General features: G+C 42.6%; 1 protein-coding gene across 1 annotated transcript; it reads right to left on the bottom strand.

Moving 5' to 3' along the window:
• Nucleotides 1-7,509: 7,509 nt before the first annotated feature.
• On the bottom strand, nucleotides 7,510-17,306 carry PGAM2 (phosphoglycerate mutase 2). Its single transcript, XM_026671375.2, has 3 exons — nucleotides 16,800-17,306; nucleotides 11,023-11,203; nucleotides 7,510-7,732 (listed from the first exon to the last, which is right to left on the bottom strand). Exons 1-3 carry the CDS (start codon nucleotides 17,211-17,213, stop codon nucleotides 7,563-7,565), a joined length of 765 nt encoding a protein of 254 aa, XP_026527160.1. The 5' UTR covers nucleotides 17,214-17,306; the 3' UTR covers nucleotides 7,510-7,562.
• Between the last annotated feature and the right edge of the window lie 515 nt (nucleotides 17,307-17,821).

Genomic DNA, 17,821 nt, shown 5'->3' with positions numbered 1-17,821 from the left:
AGAAGTACAAGTTGCTGAAGGAGTACAAGTTGCTGAAGGAGTGGCTGTCAGATTAACCAGCTGCAGTACATGATAGGGTGTCCAGCAGATGAAGAAGGCCGCAATGATTGTGAGCGCCATGCGAGTCACCTTCTGGCTCCGGGAGGATGCCTTCCGATTCGCACGGTGCATGGCACGGAATAGATGCTGCAGAGTCAAAGAATACAACACCGTAATAACCAGCAAAGGCAGGAGGAATGCTATTAAGGATTGGTAGAGCGTGTACCAGTATATACTACTGGAACCTGGCAAGTCTATAAGGCAGATCTCCGTCTTATTGTCCCAAAATATCCAGGTGTACAGCATAGTGGGAGTAGCCAGAATCAAGCTTCCAATCCATATGCCAACATTGATCATGGTTGTACAATGCAAGGTCCGCCTCTGGGCAATGGTAGATGAGTATACCATTGCTACATATCTGGGGAAGAGACATGAAGGCTCATCACTTATAGAAAACATGACTAAATATATACTAAAAACATATAGATTGAATAAGAAAACTCATCCTTTGTGATTACCTGCATGCCCACAGACATTTTCTACAGGGCAGTTAATAAGACCAGTGTTAGAGATGGAAGACAGTGCATGGGTTGAGAAACTGGTCTATAGGCCTGCTTGGATTCCAGATTCAATCCCTGACATTTTCAAATAAAGCTTGGAAAATGCTTCTATAAAACCCTGGAAAGCTGGTAATAGTCCACGCTGATGAATGAGCTGATGGTCTCACCTAGCAGCCTCCACCTCCCTGCATCTTTCCCTCCTTCCTCTGAGCCCCTTGCTCCTTTGCAAATGCCAGAAACTTTCTCGTCAGCCCTCCTCCCCAAAACGTATCATATTGAGGGTGCTAAAACACTTCAAGAACCACAAGCTTGTAAAAATGTGATTTACGTTGTTGGTAAGACATGCCAGCATTCCCTAACTCTCTTCTTCTGACCAGCAAGAATATTTCCTGTCTCCTCCACTTGGTTGCTGCCAAAATGCAAAGAAAGGTTAGCTAATGCTGTGCAAGACTGACCTTCTGGAAGGACCTGATCCAAGATATACAGGGAGTCCTCAAAGTATAACTATTTGTTTAGTGACCATTCAAAGCTACAACAGCACTGCAAAAGTGATTTACAACCATTTCCTTATGACTACTGTAGCATTCTCATGTCACATGATCAAAATTCAGGCACTTGGCTATTGGCATGTATTTATGATGGTTGTAGCATCCCTGAGACATGTGATTGCCATTTGTGACCTGCTTCCAACAAGCAAAGTCAATGTGGGAAGCTGGATTCCTTTAACAACTGCATGATTCACTTAACAACTATGCAAAAAGTTGTAAAATCAAGTGTGACTCACTTAACAACCACCTTGCTTAGCAACAGAAATTCTGGTCTCAATTGTAGTTATAAGTCAAGGACTATCTGTAGTTGGTGGCAAGAGGCTTCTGGGTTACAGGCAGTCCTCAACTTACAACCATTTGTTTAGTGAGCAAAGTTATAACAGCACTGCAAAAAGTGACATAGAACCAGGAAAAAGGGTTTAGCCTCGCCCACCCCGTCGTCTTCCTTCCAACCTAGATTAGCCCTTATACCTGTCTGTGCAGAGCAGAGTGATGATAGCCACACTGCTGAACTGGTTACTGAGATCAATAGTAGTTGTAGCCCAACACAGAAAGTCTCCAAATACCCAGCCTCGCTCCTGAAGAAGCTGATGGATGATGAGAGACATGCCAAGCAGGAAGAGCAGATCAGCGGTGGCCAAGTTCAGAATGTAGATATCCGATACATCCGATTCTGTTTGCAGCCCAGGACCACGGAGATCACCCAGCCCATTGGCCAGGACACCCGAGGCACAGATGACGGTATAGATGATGGGAAGCACTAAGGAAACTGCTGGGCCCGGAGAGCTGTCATCAGTCTGGGTGCTCTCTGAATATGGCTGCACCAGTTCACTATCCTTCAAAGACTGGTTGACTGCAAAGGATGTACATGAGATGTTAAACCCAAGAGGAGAGTCACAGTTTCTGTTTAGCAAAACACCCATGGCAAAGGGCTTTTGGCAGTCAAGGTAACTTCAACCTGGCCACTCAAAGGAGCTTGTGGAGGAGAAGATGTTTTTGGACCCCAAAGATTTCATCTCTATTTAACTCTTACAAGTCATTTAGGCACAGCCTATGAAACAGCAGGAAGGAATGTTTCCCAAAAGTGAATGTGCTCGGTGTTGCCTGTCTTTCTGATAGAAGCTTATATTTGTCCCAGAAGCTGGGATGTCCATCCTGTACCTGTCCCAGATTAGTACCTAGAGTTTGTTGAGGAGGGACTGTCATGCTTCTTGTTTCCATTCTTTTTCTTGCTCCTATGTTCTCCCTTAGGAGGAAATCAAAGTCCCTGAGTTTGTTTCTTCCACATGAAATAAACAATAAAACATAAATGTATCAGCCACAAACTGTTCTTATATCAGAGGAGAAGAGAAAGGAGTGGAGCTTAAGCAACTGGGTTGAATAGACAGTTCTGGAAATAAATTACTTTCCCAATTCCCAAAAGCTAACCAGCCTTTCCCAATCAAGTAACTTTTAGATGTGTGGGTTATAGCTATAATATCTTCCAGCCAGCAGATGCAGCAACCTTGTTGGCTGAGGGCAATGGAGGTTGTAGTCCCATGCATCTATAGGAGTATCTCTTAAAGACCAAGAGTACACTAAGTCAGGGGTGGGATTCAACTGGTGTTACTACCGGTTCGGTGATTATGTTTTGCGTGTGAATGCGCGCTTTGTGTGCATGTAAGAAAACTTAAATGGACAGCTGAAAAGCGCTGTGCACGGGTGCGAGTGTTTGAAAATCCTCTTCTTTCCTTCTTTTTCAACCTCAGCTGTGCCACGCAAAGCAGCTGAAGTTGAAAAAGCAGGAAATAAAGGTCAGGTAAGAGCCAGGGCAGGTGGGTGGGCCAAACAGCAGCAGACACAGAACCGGTTCTGTGTCTGCTGCTCTTCAGAGCTACCGGTTCTGTAGAACCGGACAGAACCGGTAGCATCCCACCCCTGCACTAATTCACCATCATCATCAACCTGCGTTTACACTCAACACTAAAGCTGCAATTGCTCCAGATGTCGCCCATGGACAAGCACCAGGAAAAATAGAGCTCCAAGTTTCATACAATCGGGTAAATCCATATTTCTCATTTTTGGCAATACCTCCAGTAGATTAAAAGTACAAGTAGATTTATGACCACAATTGAGTCCAAAATTTATGTTGCCAAGTGAGAAATTTATTAAGTAAGTTTTGCCCCATTTTACGACTTTTATTGCCACAGTCGTTAAGTTAGTAACATAATTGTTCAGTGAATCTGGCTTCCCCATTGACTTTGCTTGTCAGAAGTTTGCAAAAGAGGATCACATGACCTTGGCAACCATCATAAATATGAACCAGTTGTCAAGCATCCAAATGTAACTCACATGATGATGGGGATGCTGTGATGGTCATAAGTATGAAAAATGGTCTTAAGGCACTTTTTTCAGTGCCATTGTAACTGAATGATCACTAAGCGAATTGCTGTAAGGGCTACCTGTACTTGTTACTTTTTCTTGCTACATGTTTATTTGTTTAACAATGCAGGTTTTTTTAAAAAAAGGTTCAACATTGTTATTTTATTTATTGAATATTATTAGTTCAATATCTTATGAATCAGCAATTTTAATTTTAATATGGTAAATATTGATCAATCTAACCCATACAAACAAACATGCTTTTTTAGGAGTCCCCCACAAGTTTTAAAGGTTGGAAAGGGTCTTTTGAGCAAAAAAAAAAAGATTAAGAAACACTGATCTAAACACTAGAATAGATGGTGTTTGCTTTACACCTCACCTGATCTCCAACAACTCAACAGTTCTACATTTTCCCACAACACCCCCTCCTCTCTTGAGATATGTTGGGTTGGCAGAGAAGGAGTGACCCAAACTCCCACTGATGACTTCTGTGGTTGAGGAGGAGCCGAACCTGGGTCTCCCCAGTTCAGATGCAACCCTCCCCAGGAATCCCAGTCTGCTCAAAAGGCCTCGCTCTGCGTGAACCTCCACAGAAATGGCTCCTGAAATGTATCCCTCCCTAGCTTGGGTTACCCGACCGCTGAAGTCTGAAACCAGCTGCTGATGCCTTGGGATGACATAGGTTAGGCTGGAGAATCGCTACCAGATTTCTGCGTCCCGGAGACTAACCGGGCTCCCTTCTCCAAAGTCACAATACACCCCACCAACATCTGGCGAAGGCAGCTACAGCTGCCAGCATGCGATTACAAGCCCCTGCCCCACTCCTGGCAGAGCTGCTTGAGCAGGGCAAGAGACTGGCTCTAAGCAAGGCTTTCGCTTCGTTTTCTTTTTGGAAGAAGCGCGCCCGGGAGAGGCGCGGACAAAAAAAGATGTGCGCCCGGCCCCGCCAAGAATTATATCCCGCAATACACGAATCCGGTCTCCGAAATGTCCCGTCTTCTCTTCCTTCCCTTCCCGGCCCCGTTGCAGAAAATTTACCGCTGGCTCTTCCCAATGCTGTTGCAAGGACCGGTGTTGCTGTAGACCCGTGGGTGCACGACTAAGCGTGGGAAGGCGCAGCCTTCTGCCGGTTCTCCTGCTTCGCCTGTGCGCGCCATCATTCTCGCTCGCGGAGCTTTGCTGCCCCGCTTCTCCGACATTTGACTTCCACCATCCTTCTTCCCAGGACAGGTGGAAATGATCTTCTCTGGCTGGCTTTGTTTTCATCCTCCTCCTCCACCGGCAATCCCGCACCGGCAACTCGGCGGATCCCAGCCAGCTGCTATATGCGCAAACCTGGGCGGCCACTAGGGAGCACCAAAGAGAATTCCCCCCCCTCTTTTTTTCAGCCCTCTAAAGGTGCTTTGGAGTTCTGCAGGCCAAATGTGGAAACTTCTGGGGTGGGGGAAGGAGGCTGGATGGTCAGCTCCCCTGCCCTCCATCCCTGCTCCTTCTCTTTGACCATCAATTTTTCTTAGGACAGCAAGGAAGACCAGCTGCATTACCATCACAGTGGGACCAGCCAGAATGCCAAAACATGGCTTAATTAACCAAGGCTAAATGATCCACAAGACTGAGTTCACCAATCCAACTGAGTGAACAAAACCCACTTATAGATTGCAAGTCAGATTCACACAGCAACAAAGATCCAATCAAGCATAAAATGGTTTTGATGCCAAGGATGAACCCATCTCAATCCCAGCCACCTTTCTCAGTTTAGGTCTCTCCAGGTGATTGACATGGTCTATCAAAATTTCCAACCAGCTTTGCTTCTGGCAGATGAAAATCCCTTGTATTTGGACCTTAAGGGCAAAGATATGCAGTAGTCTCTATCAGGATATGGAGGGGAAATTCAGCATTATTTGTAAACTATCACCTTGCAGGATAGGACTATTACCACTTCTTCCAATCCTTTCCACAAGCAGATGATGAGGTTCCTCACAAATGAGCAAAGTTAGATTGCACCCATTTTGCTGACATGGACTGGTATGACTCACTCCAAGATCTGCATCTTCCCACAGAATTGTCTTAGGCATAACCTTCTCTCTGTCTTCTGCTGCAACTCCAAATTGCAACTTTGGGGCCCTGATTTTGGACTCCGGGGAGATCAGCAATGTTTTCCCTTTGGAAATGGAGAATTCTAGGCTGTAAATACCACTGCCTTTCTGGGTGAAGGAGCCTCATCAAAGTTAAGACATAATGGGGGAAAATTGTGTTGTAACTGTATAAACTTAAAATCTAGACATAATGATCATTCAGGGGTGGAGTTTGAATATCTATGTTTATTAGTTGCCTTCTCTTCTATCTCTGGCTCTACATTCTTGGTATCTTAAAGCAGAACAGCCTACTCCATTTGCATAATTGGACAAAATGTAGGTGGTCTTCCAAAATAGCCTTCAAAACTTATGCAATGCATATGCATCCACATAAGGAAAGTAGGAGTTGGAAAAAAGTTTGTTAACTTTTACACCAGTTTATTAACTATCCTTCTAAAATAAATATCTAGTCCAATAGAAGAGAATATTTATAGCTCAGGGTTGAACTGTGGGGCTCTTGGCACCGATGATGTCATCTAGTTTGGTAATGAAACGTCTGCAGGAAACCACCAAGAACCCCACAGTAACTATTCCAGAACAATTAGAGGTGAAACAATAGGAAGAACACAGAGCTGTGTTTAGCTTAAGGTCAGATTGGATGACATTTGAAGGCCATGTTATAAAACATACTGGGAATGACAGGACTAACATTAAATTGGGTTTTATTTCTGTGGGGTTAAGATAAAATTAGCTTATACAATGACTAAGGCCTTTTCCTAATGCAGCAGTGTATATAAAGTATAGCCTTATTAATCGCTGATAGCAAAACACCCACACTCTGCCTGTAAATTAAAGACTGTTCTTTTCCACCTAATATTTTCTGGAGGCTTCTCTTAACAGTCTTGTCAGTACCAGGGAGCATCCACGGCTTAATGCATTCTTTATTCACTCTCTAACTGCACATACAAATACTGTATATGCACACAGGAAATGAGAGAAAATAGTGGGTTTCTCTGAAACAACTGCCAATCTGAATCATGTTTCCAATCTCCTCACCTGCCGGAACTGTAGCAACTGCCTGTAATCATGGTTTGCTAAACTCCTAGTTGACCGGCAAGGGAAGAAGACCTCCTCCAAACCCTTGGTATTTTGTGATTGTGAAATATAGGTTCCCTATGCTTGGTTATGGGACGGGGGAATAGTTGGGGCTGGAGAGAACACAGAATCCTAGTGTTGGAAGGGACCTCGGAGGTCTTCTAGTGCAGCCCTTGCTCAAGGAAGGAGACCTTCTATCATCTTGGTCAAATGGTTATTTAGTCTATTTTGAAATCTCCAAGGATGGAACACACACAGCTCTGGGAGGCAGGCTTTCCCACTGATTTTCACTGTCAGAAAATTTCCCCTTAATCCTAGGTTGGATCTCTGTTTAACAACCTTCCACCAGTTGCTTCTTATACTGCCTTCAGGTACTTTGGGGAATAGGCCAATCCCTTCTTCTCTGTGACAAACCCTCAAGTACGGAAAGACAGTTATCACGTGTCCCCGCCCCCATCCTTCTCTTTGATGGGCTAGGCATACCCAGTTCCCTCAATCGTTCATCATAAGATTTAGCCTCCAGGCCGGTTATCTATATCGCCCCACAAACCTAACTTTGGTGCCTTAAAGCCCTCCCCCCGACTTTTAAGGATTGCTTGCAGAAGATCTGCAATTAAGTTGCACAGATATTGGTGTTTCTGTGGAACATCTGTTTTGATGCCAGCTGATGGAAAAAGCAGTGTTTGATCCAGGTCTCAGCAATGTGCAAGGACTCTAGTATGAAAACCCCTATTATTAACAGGAAGGCTAAAACAAGAAGGACCCCATTTTAAACTCCAATGGTTTTCACCCTTGTGCTATTTCCGAACATAAAGATCTCACTCACACAAGTGGGGGTTTTCACTTTTTTTTTTAATTTCACCAATGCCCCTTTGCTGTTCCTCTCACTTTTTGACCTTGCCCTGTGCTGCCACAGCTTCCATGGCCTTCCTCACGGTCTCTTCATCACCCAAGAACTGCATGGGCTTAGTGGGCTTCAGGTTGTCATCCAATTCATACACAATGGGAATCCCAGTTGGAAGATTGAGTTCCATGATGGCAGCATCAGACATTCCTGTGCAGAGACAATGGAGCCAGGTCAGATCATCATCCACAGAAGTCTTCTACAGGATAGTCAACAATAAGGCCAAGCCAACTAAGTACAGGTAGTCCTCAACTTATGACCACAATTGAACCCAAAATTTCTGTGGTGAGACAGCTAAGTGAATTTTGCCCCACTTTATGACCTGTCTTGACTCAGTTGTTAAGTGAATGACTGCAGTTCATAAGTTAGTAACCTGGTTGTTAAGTAAATCTTCCCCATTGACTTTGCTCATCAGAAAGTCACAAAAGGGGATCATGTGACACCAGGACAGGACAGGTCATAAATATAAGTCTGCAGGCAAGCATTCAAACTTTAATCACATGATCATGAAGGTGCTGCAATGGTCATAAGTGTGAAAACCGGTCATAAGTCACTTTTTTCAGTGCCATTGTAGCTTCAAATGGTCACTAAATGAACTGTAAGTCAAAGACTACCTGTAACTTTCTCCCTTCCATTTTAAATCTATAAATTAAGAAGGGTTGATTATGGGGAAGAAAAAGTTTCTTCTCTGTGGACTGAATAAAGAAAGCCTTTTTTCTCTCTCTAGACGTGGCTCTTTTTCTCAAGAAGTCCAGATTGGGGGAAAAAAATCTTACAATAAAAAAACTTACAGCACCGGACCAAACCATAAAAGTAAGAAAAATGCAGTGCTTAACCGTACAACAGTTCAAAGGATTTGTCAAGATGATAAATGTCTTAATTCATGCAATAACTCATTTGCAGAGAGTTTGGTGCTAGGATCCTTGCTACCTCTGCAAATGTCAAGATAAACAAGCATGTTTATTTATTTATTTTATTTATTTATTTGATTTGCCAATTGTTTACAAGATAATAAGTATAAGTGTATACATAGTTGTGAATACATGAAATGGGTACATATAAGAAAAATAAAAGAAGAATAAGAGAAACAATAGGACAGGGACGGTAGGCACGTTGGTGCGCTTATGCACGCCCCCTACAGACCTCTTAGGAAAGGGGTGAGGTCAATAGTAGACAGTCTAAGGTTAAAGTTCTCTGTTATTATCTAAAACTAAACAACATCAGAGTCAGCCAGGCTTCCCAAGAGACAAAACTGCCTTTTATTCATATGATTGGATGGATGAAGAACAGAGAGTTCTTTTCATAGTCACCCATCTTACCTCTTACACCAGCTTCTTCACACACTTTCATTAAATTCCTGATCACCAGGACAATATGTTAAATTTCTAAATGTTACATTAGCCAAGTGTCTAAACAGATTGCATCTTCATGTAGCTTGCTTTTAACTCCATCCCTCTCCATCATTTTGAGATTATAAACCATGGAAAGCAATTCATTTGACAAGTAATTAAAAAAGGACTCAACAAGGATTACAGTCTATGAACCAAAGAAGGCCAAAACCAGGCCAGAAGGTTCAGAGAGAGATGAGAGAAGCTTTCGAAGCAGCTATTAATTGGCTGAGGTCACCACCCCAGAAGCAATGAGGAAACCCAAGCAGCTTCTTCTAGTTTTTATTGGAACTATTGCCCAGATAGAAGCAAAGGTGATAGGTATACATATCTGTATTCCTTAGATACTATCTAGCGGTGGTCTGATGCTGGAGAAGACTCCTGAGAGTCCCTTGGACTGCAAGGAGATCGAATCATCCAATCCTAAAGGAAATCAACCCTGACTGTTCTTTTGAAGGACAGATACTGAAGCTGAAGCTCAAATACTTTGGTCACCTAATGAGAAAAGAGAAGTACATTGGAAAAGACTTCGATGTTGGAAAAGATGGAAGGCAAAAGGAAAGAAGACAGCAGAGGATGGGATGGTTAGATAGTGTCATCAACGCAATGAATATGAATTTGGACAAACTCTGGTCATGAAGGGTCAGGCATGACTTAGCAACTGTACAACAACAACAAATGGTAGTCAAGATTTCTGCAATCTAGATATCAGAATCCTTATGAAGCATCTCAGCAGCTACCAGTGAAGGACATAAGCAGAACTTTGGAAAGAACTGGAGCATTGTTTGAGCCAAAGCAAATGATGTCTCACCTCCCTCCTTATTTGTGAGAAATACTTTGCAACATTCATAACTTTGGGAGATATTGGGGCAGAAGTAGGGGAGACAGAAATGCTATTAGAGCCAAGGGTGAGATGGAAGACGCAAAACCTCCCAGCTGCCCTTTTAACTTTTGTAGTGTGACACCAGACTGAAAATAGCAACATAACCTTCAGTGGGCAGCTTGTCAAATTATATTCAATTCATTTCAAACCACAACTCAGGTTTGGTAGTAGCTTTTCCAGGACAATTGCTAGAGAAAGAATGTTGATAGATGGGAGGGGAGGGAGGGGAAGGAAAGAAGCTTTGAGTGCTAGAGTAGAGAGGATACAAATCTATTTTTCCATTGTGCCTTGTGATAAATAAGTTTAGTAATTGGCCTTATCCATCATGACAACCATTTGAAGGAGAGACATGGCAACTACTAGGTGAGAACTGCATGCCAGATGTGCTTGTTGGTTCTCATGGTGTACTAATGGTGTACAATCATCATTCTGTTAAGTTGGTTAATATAAGTCCTGTGTTGCAGCAAAATGCTTCCTACAGAAGATACTGCAGAAAGGTTAAGATGGTCCAAGAAGGCAGACATAAGTTACCAAGGTTCAAGGAACCTAAGTACATATCTGAGAAGCCACAAATCTGATGCTCTGCCCATCTAAATGTCACCTGTAATTGATATACTCTTTTATGAAGGCCAGGACTCAGCTGTCCTTTGGTGCCCTGGCCTTACAACTTTCTTAGCAAACCTGGTTGGTCTGTCCAGGCAACCAAAATTGCATATACCATAAGTAAGTGTATGTATGACCCCATATAGGCTCTATGTGTCTTAGCACCTTTTTTTCCTCTTTTCTGATTCAGTCCAGATTCAGAAGAACACGGGAAAGATTAATCTTCGCATATCATGCTAAGTCATGCTTTGCTTAACAAATTATAGTTGGCTGGATCTGCACGCTCATTAAACCATAAACCTACCAATCCCATAATGGCTCAACCAGTGACTTGGTTGATCTGGAGGTCTTAATAAAAGAGCTTGAGATGAAATCAAAAGGTGCTTTTTCCTAATCAAAATACTTACTTTTTTTAAAGAAATGAATGGAACTGCCTTGATGGCTTCTACTTCTTTACCCCCACCCAAACTAAGACATTGTGTGAGGCAAGAGGGATGGGAAAATATAATATATCCATCTATATCCATAATTTTGTACAAGGCTGGGTGATGCATGGTTGTCCTTACCTTCCAAGTGTTTGACAATCCCCCGGAGGCTGTTGCCATGGGCAGCAATGAGTACCCGGTTACCCTGTTTGATCTTGGGTGCAATCTCATCATTCCAGAAGGGCAAAGCCCGGGCAATGGTATCTTTCAAGCTCTCACAGGCTGGCAGTTCCCCAGGCTTTAGTCCTGCATACCTTCGTTCCTGTATGGTTCAAAAGACAGAAGACAAGGGTTAGAGCTGAGAAGGGGAGGTTAGAAAGCTTTGGGTCAACCTCAGAGATTGGGGATGACTTCTTGGAGGAAGAGAGGGATGAGGAATACAGAAGAAATACATTGATTCTGTTCTTTATTCTTTATCCTTCACTTCATCCAGAGTTTGATGTATTTTTAAAAATTTATATTGCATCGAAGAAAGCTGGAAGTATTCTTTTTCTGCTATTCTTTTTCATTCCTTTTTCTTTTTGCATCTTCTGCTTTTTTGATCTTTTCTTTTTGTTCTTATTTATCTTTTAATTTGTTTTTTAATATATTTAAAATATATTGGTTTTCATGTGTGTGTATGTATATGTATATATGTGTGTGTGTGTATGTGTATGAAAACCAGTTTAAATCTATATATTCAAAAACAACTGAAAAATTAAGAGATAAATGAGCAAGAAGTGTGTGTGTGTGTGTGTATGTACGTATGTATGAAAACCAATATATATAAAGAGGTAAAGGTGTTTCCCTGTCAGTTGTGTCTACATACATACATGGAGGAGCAATGGCTAAAAGGTTAAGAAGTTGAGCTTTTGTCAGCTGGAAAGCTGAGAGCCTGAGTTTTAGACCCAAGCGCTGTCTGACAGGGTGAGCTCCTGCCCCTGCCCCAGCTCCTGCCCATGCAGCAATTCTAAAGCATGAACATGTAAGTAGACAAAAAAGTACCAATTCGGTGGGAAGGTAACAGCGTTCCATGATTCATGATGTCATGCTGGCTTTATGACCATGGCTAAAAAAACAGACGAGCATCGTGCCCTCGTGTCTCAGGGGACAAAATGTGCATTGCAGCCTTCCTTAATCAGATCATCCCAGCTAGCCATGTGTCAGTTTGGGGAACTCCAATGTACTTCAAGTCGTGGTCTGTCCATCTTAATCTAGTATTTGAAACTATGGCATATATAGTAGATATTTTTTAGATATTGCTGAAAAATGGCACAATGAACTAGAAGCATAGGAGACAGCTGGATTTTCTGATTCTTAGTGAGTAGGGGGTACAATTCCCCCCCCTCCCAATATGTGGGATGCATCTTTGGAATGCAGGGGAAATGTGTTTGCACTTGTGTGGGTGTTTTGATGAACTATGGAAGGAGTGTCAAACTCGTAGCCTGCAGGCCAGATCCGTCATGCCCACTCCCGGTTTAGCAAAGGCCACAAAAGTTGCGATACATCACGTGATGATGTGATGTCGCGAGTTTGACACTCCTGAACTAAGGGATAGCTAAATGTTGATGAAAACTAGAAAAAGCAAACGATTTGTGACATTTCAGAATGATGTATTCCGGAGCATCAGACAAACTGCTAGATATCCTCCCCTTCTTTTATTAAGACTATAACAGCATTTAAATAATTTTCAGGCAGTTCCTTTGTTAGTCTTTTGTAGCAAATATAATAAATATACTTATAAATAAATAAATAATAAATAAATATACTAGGATTAATTGGCTAATCTTTAAAATGTAACGGCTTAAAATTAATGAATGCATTGGCATCAGCTTTCACACACTATTGCTAGGAAGGTAAGTCATCTAACAGTTATTTGGGTTGGAGAATATATAAACCAGGATAGACATTTTAATACTGTCTCTTTAAGGGAATGCTAAAAGTGTAATTGGGTTCATCAAACGGCCATAAGATGGAGACAGAAACCTGGGTTGTTTAGTTCCTGTTCTGGTGTTTCTGGAGTGTGTGTTTTGAGTCTCAGTGAGTCTGTTACTTCTGTTGAAGAGAGTTGCCGTTCCTCCTGATGATTGTTACTGATCGTTGATGTAAGTCTGTTACTGAACTGTTTTTTGATACTGGGCTTTGATATTTGGATTATCCCTGAACTGAACACTGACTGCCTTACCTGTGAATGACTTGGAACGCTTGTTTGGACTGTGCTTAAATATTTATTGGAAGTAAAAACCTACATTTACTGTACAGTGTATCTGTGTGCTGTGTGTGTGTTATTCTTCCCTACTCTCACTACGTCTCCCTGTATGCGCTCATTCTCCTAACGGGGGAGAATTCTCCTCAACACTGGTTATGGGCCCAGGCCATACCAGGCTCAAATAACTGAGAGTTGGTGTGAATGCACAATACTGTATACAGACAGCTGTTTACTGTTTAATTGTGGGTTAAAGATGGCACAAGACACTTCAACAAGTCTATCACTGATAACCCGGTTAGATGGAACAAACTATGTTTCCTGGTCTATGAAGTGCAGTCTACTTCTGTGTAGAGAAGGTTTATAGAATGTAGTTCAAGATCCACCGGATGTAAATGCGTGGCATCCAGCTAATGAGGACAATGCCAAGAAGCTTGCTGACTTTAAACAGAACAGCGAACGAGCTCTTTGTATAATTGGACTAACACTGAGTGACCAGCAGCTAGTCCATATTTGTGGAGAAGAGTCTGCTGCTAGGTGTTGGGAGAATTTGAAGAGGATTTATGTTCGTGACAGTGTAGGTGCACACATACATCTTACACGTAAACTGTTTACAGCACGTCTTCTGAAAGGTGGAGATATGTTCGCTCATTTGAACTTCATGAAAAGAACTTTTCAAGAGCTACATGAAAAAGAACTGATATTTTCAGAGCTGCATCAAGTTTACATCATTCTTTCCTCATTGGATGAAAGTTATGATTATGTATCTTCACTAGAAGTCCTGACCAAAGATGAACTAACATTGACCGACATAACCGGAAGGTTGTTAGAAGAAGCAAGAAGATGGCTGGATAGGGACCAACTGAGGAAGGAACAACCACAAGAAGAGGATTTGTCTTCAACTTCCTATACTGTTAGGAAATGTTTTTCTTGTGGGGCTAGGGGACATATAGCTAGATTCTGTAAGAAGGGAAAAAGACAGAATACTGGTAATCACCAGAAGGCTAAGAAGAAGGTTAGTTTAGCTATGTCTAGCAATTCTACTGTAAACCATGATTTGTGGGTTGTTGATAGTGGAGCATCGCAATGCATTACTAAAGATAGAGGTTTGTAAAGATGTCCACGAGTAAACAACATGTATCATTGGCAAATGGATGGAAGATGAAGGCTTCAGGTAAAGGTACTACATATTGTTCTTGTGTAAATGAACATTTAATTATGTTATATGTACCTAAACTGAAATTTAATTAGTAAGGGATTTAGTTAATATTGGTTATGTAGTAACCTTTAGGGGAGATAACTGTATAATAGAGAAAGAGGGTAAAAGTGTTACTGCTACTTTAGAGAATGATTTATATGTGTTATATGATGACCAGTTGAAGATGGCTAACTCAGTTTATAACAATGTTAAGCCACATGATGAATATATACATTTACTGCATAGACGTCTAGGGCACATTAATTTCAAAATGTTGAAACAAACTGTTGAATTGTCAGAGGGAGTAAAATTGAAACCCTGTAGCAAGTATTTAAACTGTAATGCTTGTAGCCAAGAGAAAAGTAATGTCTCCCTGTATGCGCTCATTCTCCTAACGGGGAATTACCTCAACAACTATGAAAAGGGAAAGCTGTATCTTCAATACTAAATTATTAAATAAAGTAAATTTAATTAAATAATTAAATTAAAGACATGTATGAAGTCTTAGATGTTTAATGCTACCTATTTTTAAAATAAGATTTTTCATCTTCTATCTGCTTTTTCCATTTTGTTTGCAATTACCTCTCAAGTTGGAGGCAAGGGCTATCAGGCTTTGCAAAGTAGCCTCTAAGGAGCTAATTAAGCAGCATCCTTAACTGCCTGTAGATAACTTTAAATGTTTCATTAAATTACACCATGGTTTAATTGTGTTATGGCTTAGAAAACATGGTTGATGGCCTAGAGAGTGATGAGTGAACCCAGAGCAATATGGCTCATTCAACTAACCACTGCAGATTATGCTAAAGTGTAGGGAAATTATATCTTACTGCGATGAGGGAAAACTTTAGTGTTGGCCTATAGATTCCCACCTCCTTTAGCTAGTCAAAATTCTGGGCAAAGGCCAGATTGGAAATCATCTCCTCATGATTTAGGACTATTTTTCAGAATTATTGCAGGTTTTTTTTTCAACGGGTTCCATACAATTTCCAGTGCCCTAGCCTCAGTTCAGTTTTAAAATGATGGCTGTAGAGCTGTGGGGTATAAAAATCCTTAGTTTTACATAGAGAGCTAAGAATTGCTTAAGGTCCTCTATTAAGAAAGTACTATTGGGAAAGAGACTGGGAGGGGGAGAGGAGGGGGAGGAAGACAAGGAAATAAATAAGAGAGGGAAGAGGAGGAGGAGGGCATAACAGATCCTACATTCAAGCTTCCTACTTCTTTATTCCTAATTAAAAAATATCAGGAAGTGCTGACTTCTTTGCTGGAAGGATGAGACAATCTTCTCATCTTGCACTGATGAGGAATCTGAATTAATTACTCTGAATAGTGTTTCCAAGCAAGCCATGGTTTATTGACTAAACCTCACCTAGCATAACATCTTCTATAGCCTGCCAAACCAAAACCCATCCAAGCATATTATAAGTCAGAGGATTATGCGAAACCTTAGACTCTTCAGATGGACTTTCCTTCCCAGAGGCCCCCGTGTTCCTTGCACAGTATTCTACCCAGATGGAAGGTCTTTATACTGTAGAACAGGGGTCCCCAACCACCGGTCCGGGACCGCACGTCCGCGAACAAGTCCTACCGGGCCGCTGGTTGCTGGCGCCGCCATCTTTTTGATGAAAGTGCTTCCGGTGAGCTTTTCCGGTAGAAAGCTCACCGGAAGCACTTTTTCATCAAAGATGGCGGTGCCCAGCTGATGCCGGGTACCGGGCATGGGCGCCCAGCTGATGCCGGTACCGGGCCGCGCATAAAAAAGGTTGGGGATCACTGCTGTAGAAGACATAAGTATGTTGTAGCGGCCAATTGATGAGCTTTTTGCTACTCATATTTTGCTTCTCACATTCCTTCAAAAAAACACGAGGCAGCCAAATAGCTCCTCCCTCCCTTCTATATATCTTATTCTCACATCCTTGTTGAGTATTAGATGAAGGAAGGAAGACTGAGAGTCAAGGTCGCCCTTGACCCTCAAGCTTCCTACAAAGAGTTGAGGGTTTCCTACAAACCCTCAAGCTTCCTACAGGTAGTCCTCAACTTACAACAGCTCATTTAGTGACAATTTAAAGCCACAACGGCACTGAAAAATAGTGACTCATGTCCGTTTTTCACCCTTATGACCTTTGTAGCAGCCCCATGACCCCGGGATCAAAATTCAGATGCTTGGCAACTGGTTCATACTTACGACCATTGCTATGTCCCAAGGTCATGGGATCCCTTTTTACAATCTTTTGTCAATGGGGAAGCCAGATTCACTCACCAAGCAGGTTACTAATTTATCAACTTCAGTGATTCACTTAACAACTGTGGCAAGAAAAGTCGTAAAATGGGGCAAAACTCAGCCTTACAAATGTCCCACTTCACAAGAGACATTCTGGGCTCAACTGTAGTCGTTGAATCCACATCGCCGCAGCCTTATTAACTGCCCCAATGCCCACCCCCTGTTAGTCTTCTATCAAAGGTTGTGCTGCCACTGACCTTGCTGATGACTTTATAGAAAGGGTGGTTTTCATCCATGGGGGGAGGTGGAATGTCAAAAGATCGCCTCCAGATTTTGACCTGCTCCTCCCCGTGCTTGGCTGCGGTCTCAGCCTTGTTGAGGCCTGTCAGGCCCCCATAGTGGCGTTCATTCAGGCGCCAGGTGCGTACCACGGGCACCCACATCTGGTCACAGCCGTCCATGATGTACCAGAGGGTGCGGATGGCTCTCTTCAGGACTGAGGTGTAGAAATAATCAAACTCATAGCCTGCTTCTTTGATGGCCTGGGCTCCGCGCTTGGCCTCCTCCTTCCCCTTTTCACTCAGCTCAGCGTCAAACCAGCCACAGAAGCGGTTCTCCTGGTTCCAGGTGCTCTCGCCATGGCGCACAATCACAAGCCGGTGGGTTGGCATTGTTCTGGAGGAAGCAAACACTGTTGGCCTCAACAAGGATCCAGGACCGAACGCCGAGTTTGACTGCTGCCTGGAGCTACCCACGCCGAGAATGAGAGTTTGGATGCTATTTATACAGGTCTTCTGCTTCGCCCTGCCCATCTCTCCCCTCCTGACCAAGCAGCTCCATCTTTGGAGCCATTCATGCTGACGGAAGAGCAGCTCTCCCATTCTGGCCAAAGCTTCCTGGTTAAAAATAGCAAGAAGATAACTTCTTCTCCTGGGTGGGCTAGAAATAGCAGAAGACTTGGCACAGGGCTGAGAAGTTTCTGATCAGAGGCCTCTGGCTACACATTGAAAGGGGGGAACTGGATGGTGAGAACTTCGCCGCCACCACCAACTCTGTGAGCAATTGGGAACTGCCAGGAATCTCCTCTTTCTTAACTGCCACTTACAGCATCACTCAGGCTTAGGAGCAAAGCAGAAAGGCCCCTCTTGGACAGAGAGTTTATGTCTTGTTCCTTCCCTTTTTCCAAAAGGCAACTGGACTTCCTTGGTTTTTTTCCCTTGAAAATGTTTCGCTTCTCGCCCAAGCAGCTCAGTTATCAGAAGAACAACTAAATTGATGA

The sequence above is a fragment of the Notechis scutatus genome, chromosome 7 (assembly GCF_049901735.1).
Source record: "Notechis scutatus isolate UNSWTSFEM ecotype Mainland chromosome 7, rNotScu1.2, whole genome shotgun sequence".
Classification (NCBI taxonomy): domain Eukaryota; kingdom Metazoa; phylum Chordata; class Lepidosauria; order Squamata; family Elapidae; genus Notechis; species Notechis scutatus.
Note: the sequence above shows the minus strand (reverse complement) of the source record. Positions and strands in the feature narration are given on the sequence as shown.

Bases quoted from the DNA above. Each gene is read 5' to 3' on its own strand.
- PGAM2 (XM_026671375.2), bottom strand. From the start codon at position 17,213: ATGCCAACCCACCGGCTTGTGATTGTGCGCCATGGCGAGAGCACCTGG. The intron at 11,204-16,799 runs GTCAGTGGCAGC...TGAACCATACAG, and splicing joins TCTATAAAGTCATCAGCAAG to GAACGAAGGTATGCAGGACT. The intron at 7,733-11,022 runs GTAAGGACAACC...GTCTCTGCACAG, and splicing joins GATTGTCAAACACTTGGAAG to GAATGTCTGATGCTGCCATC.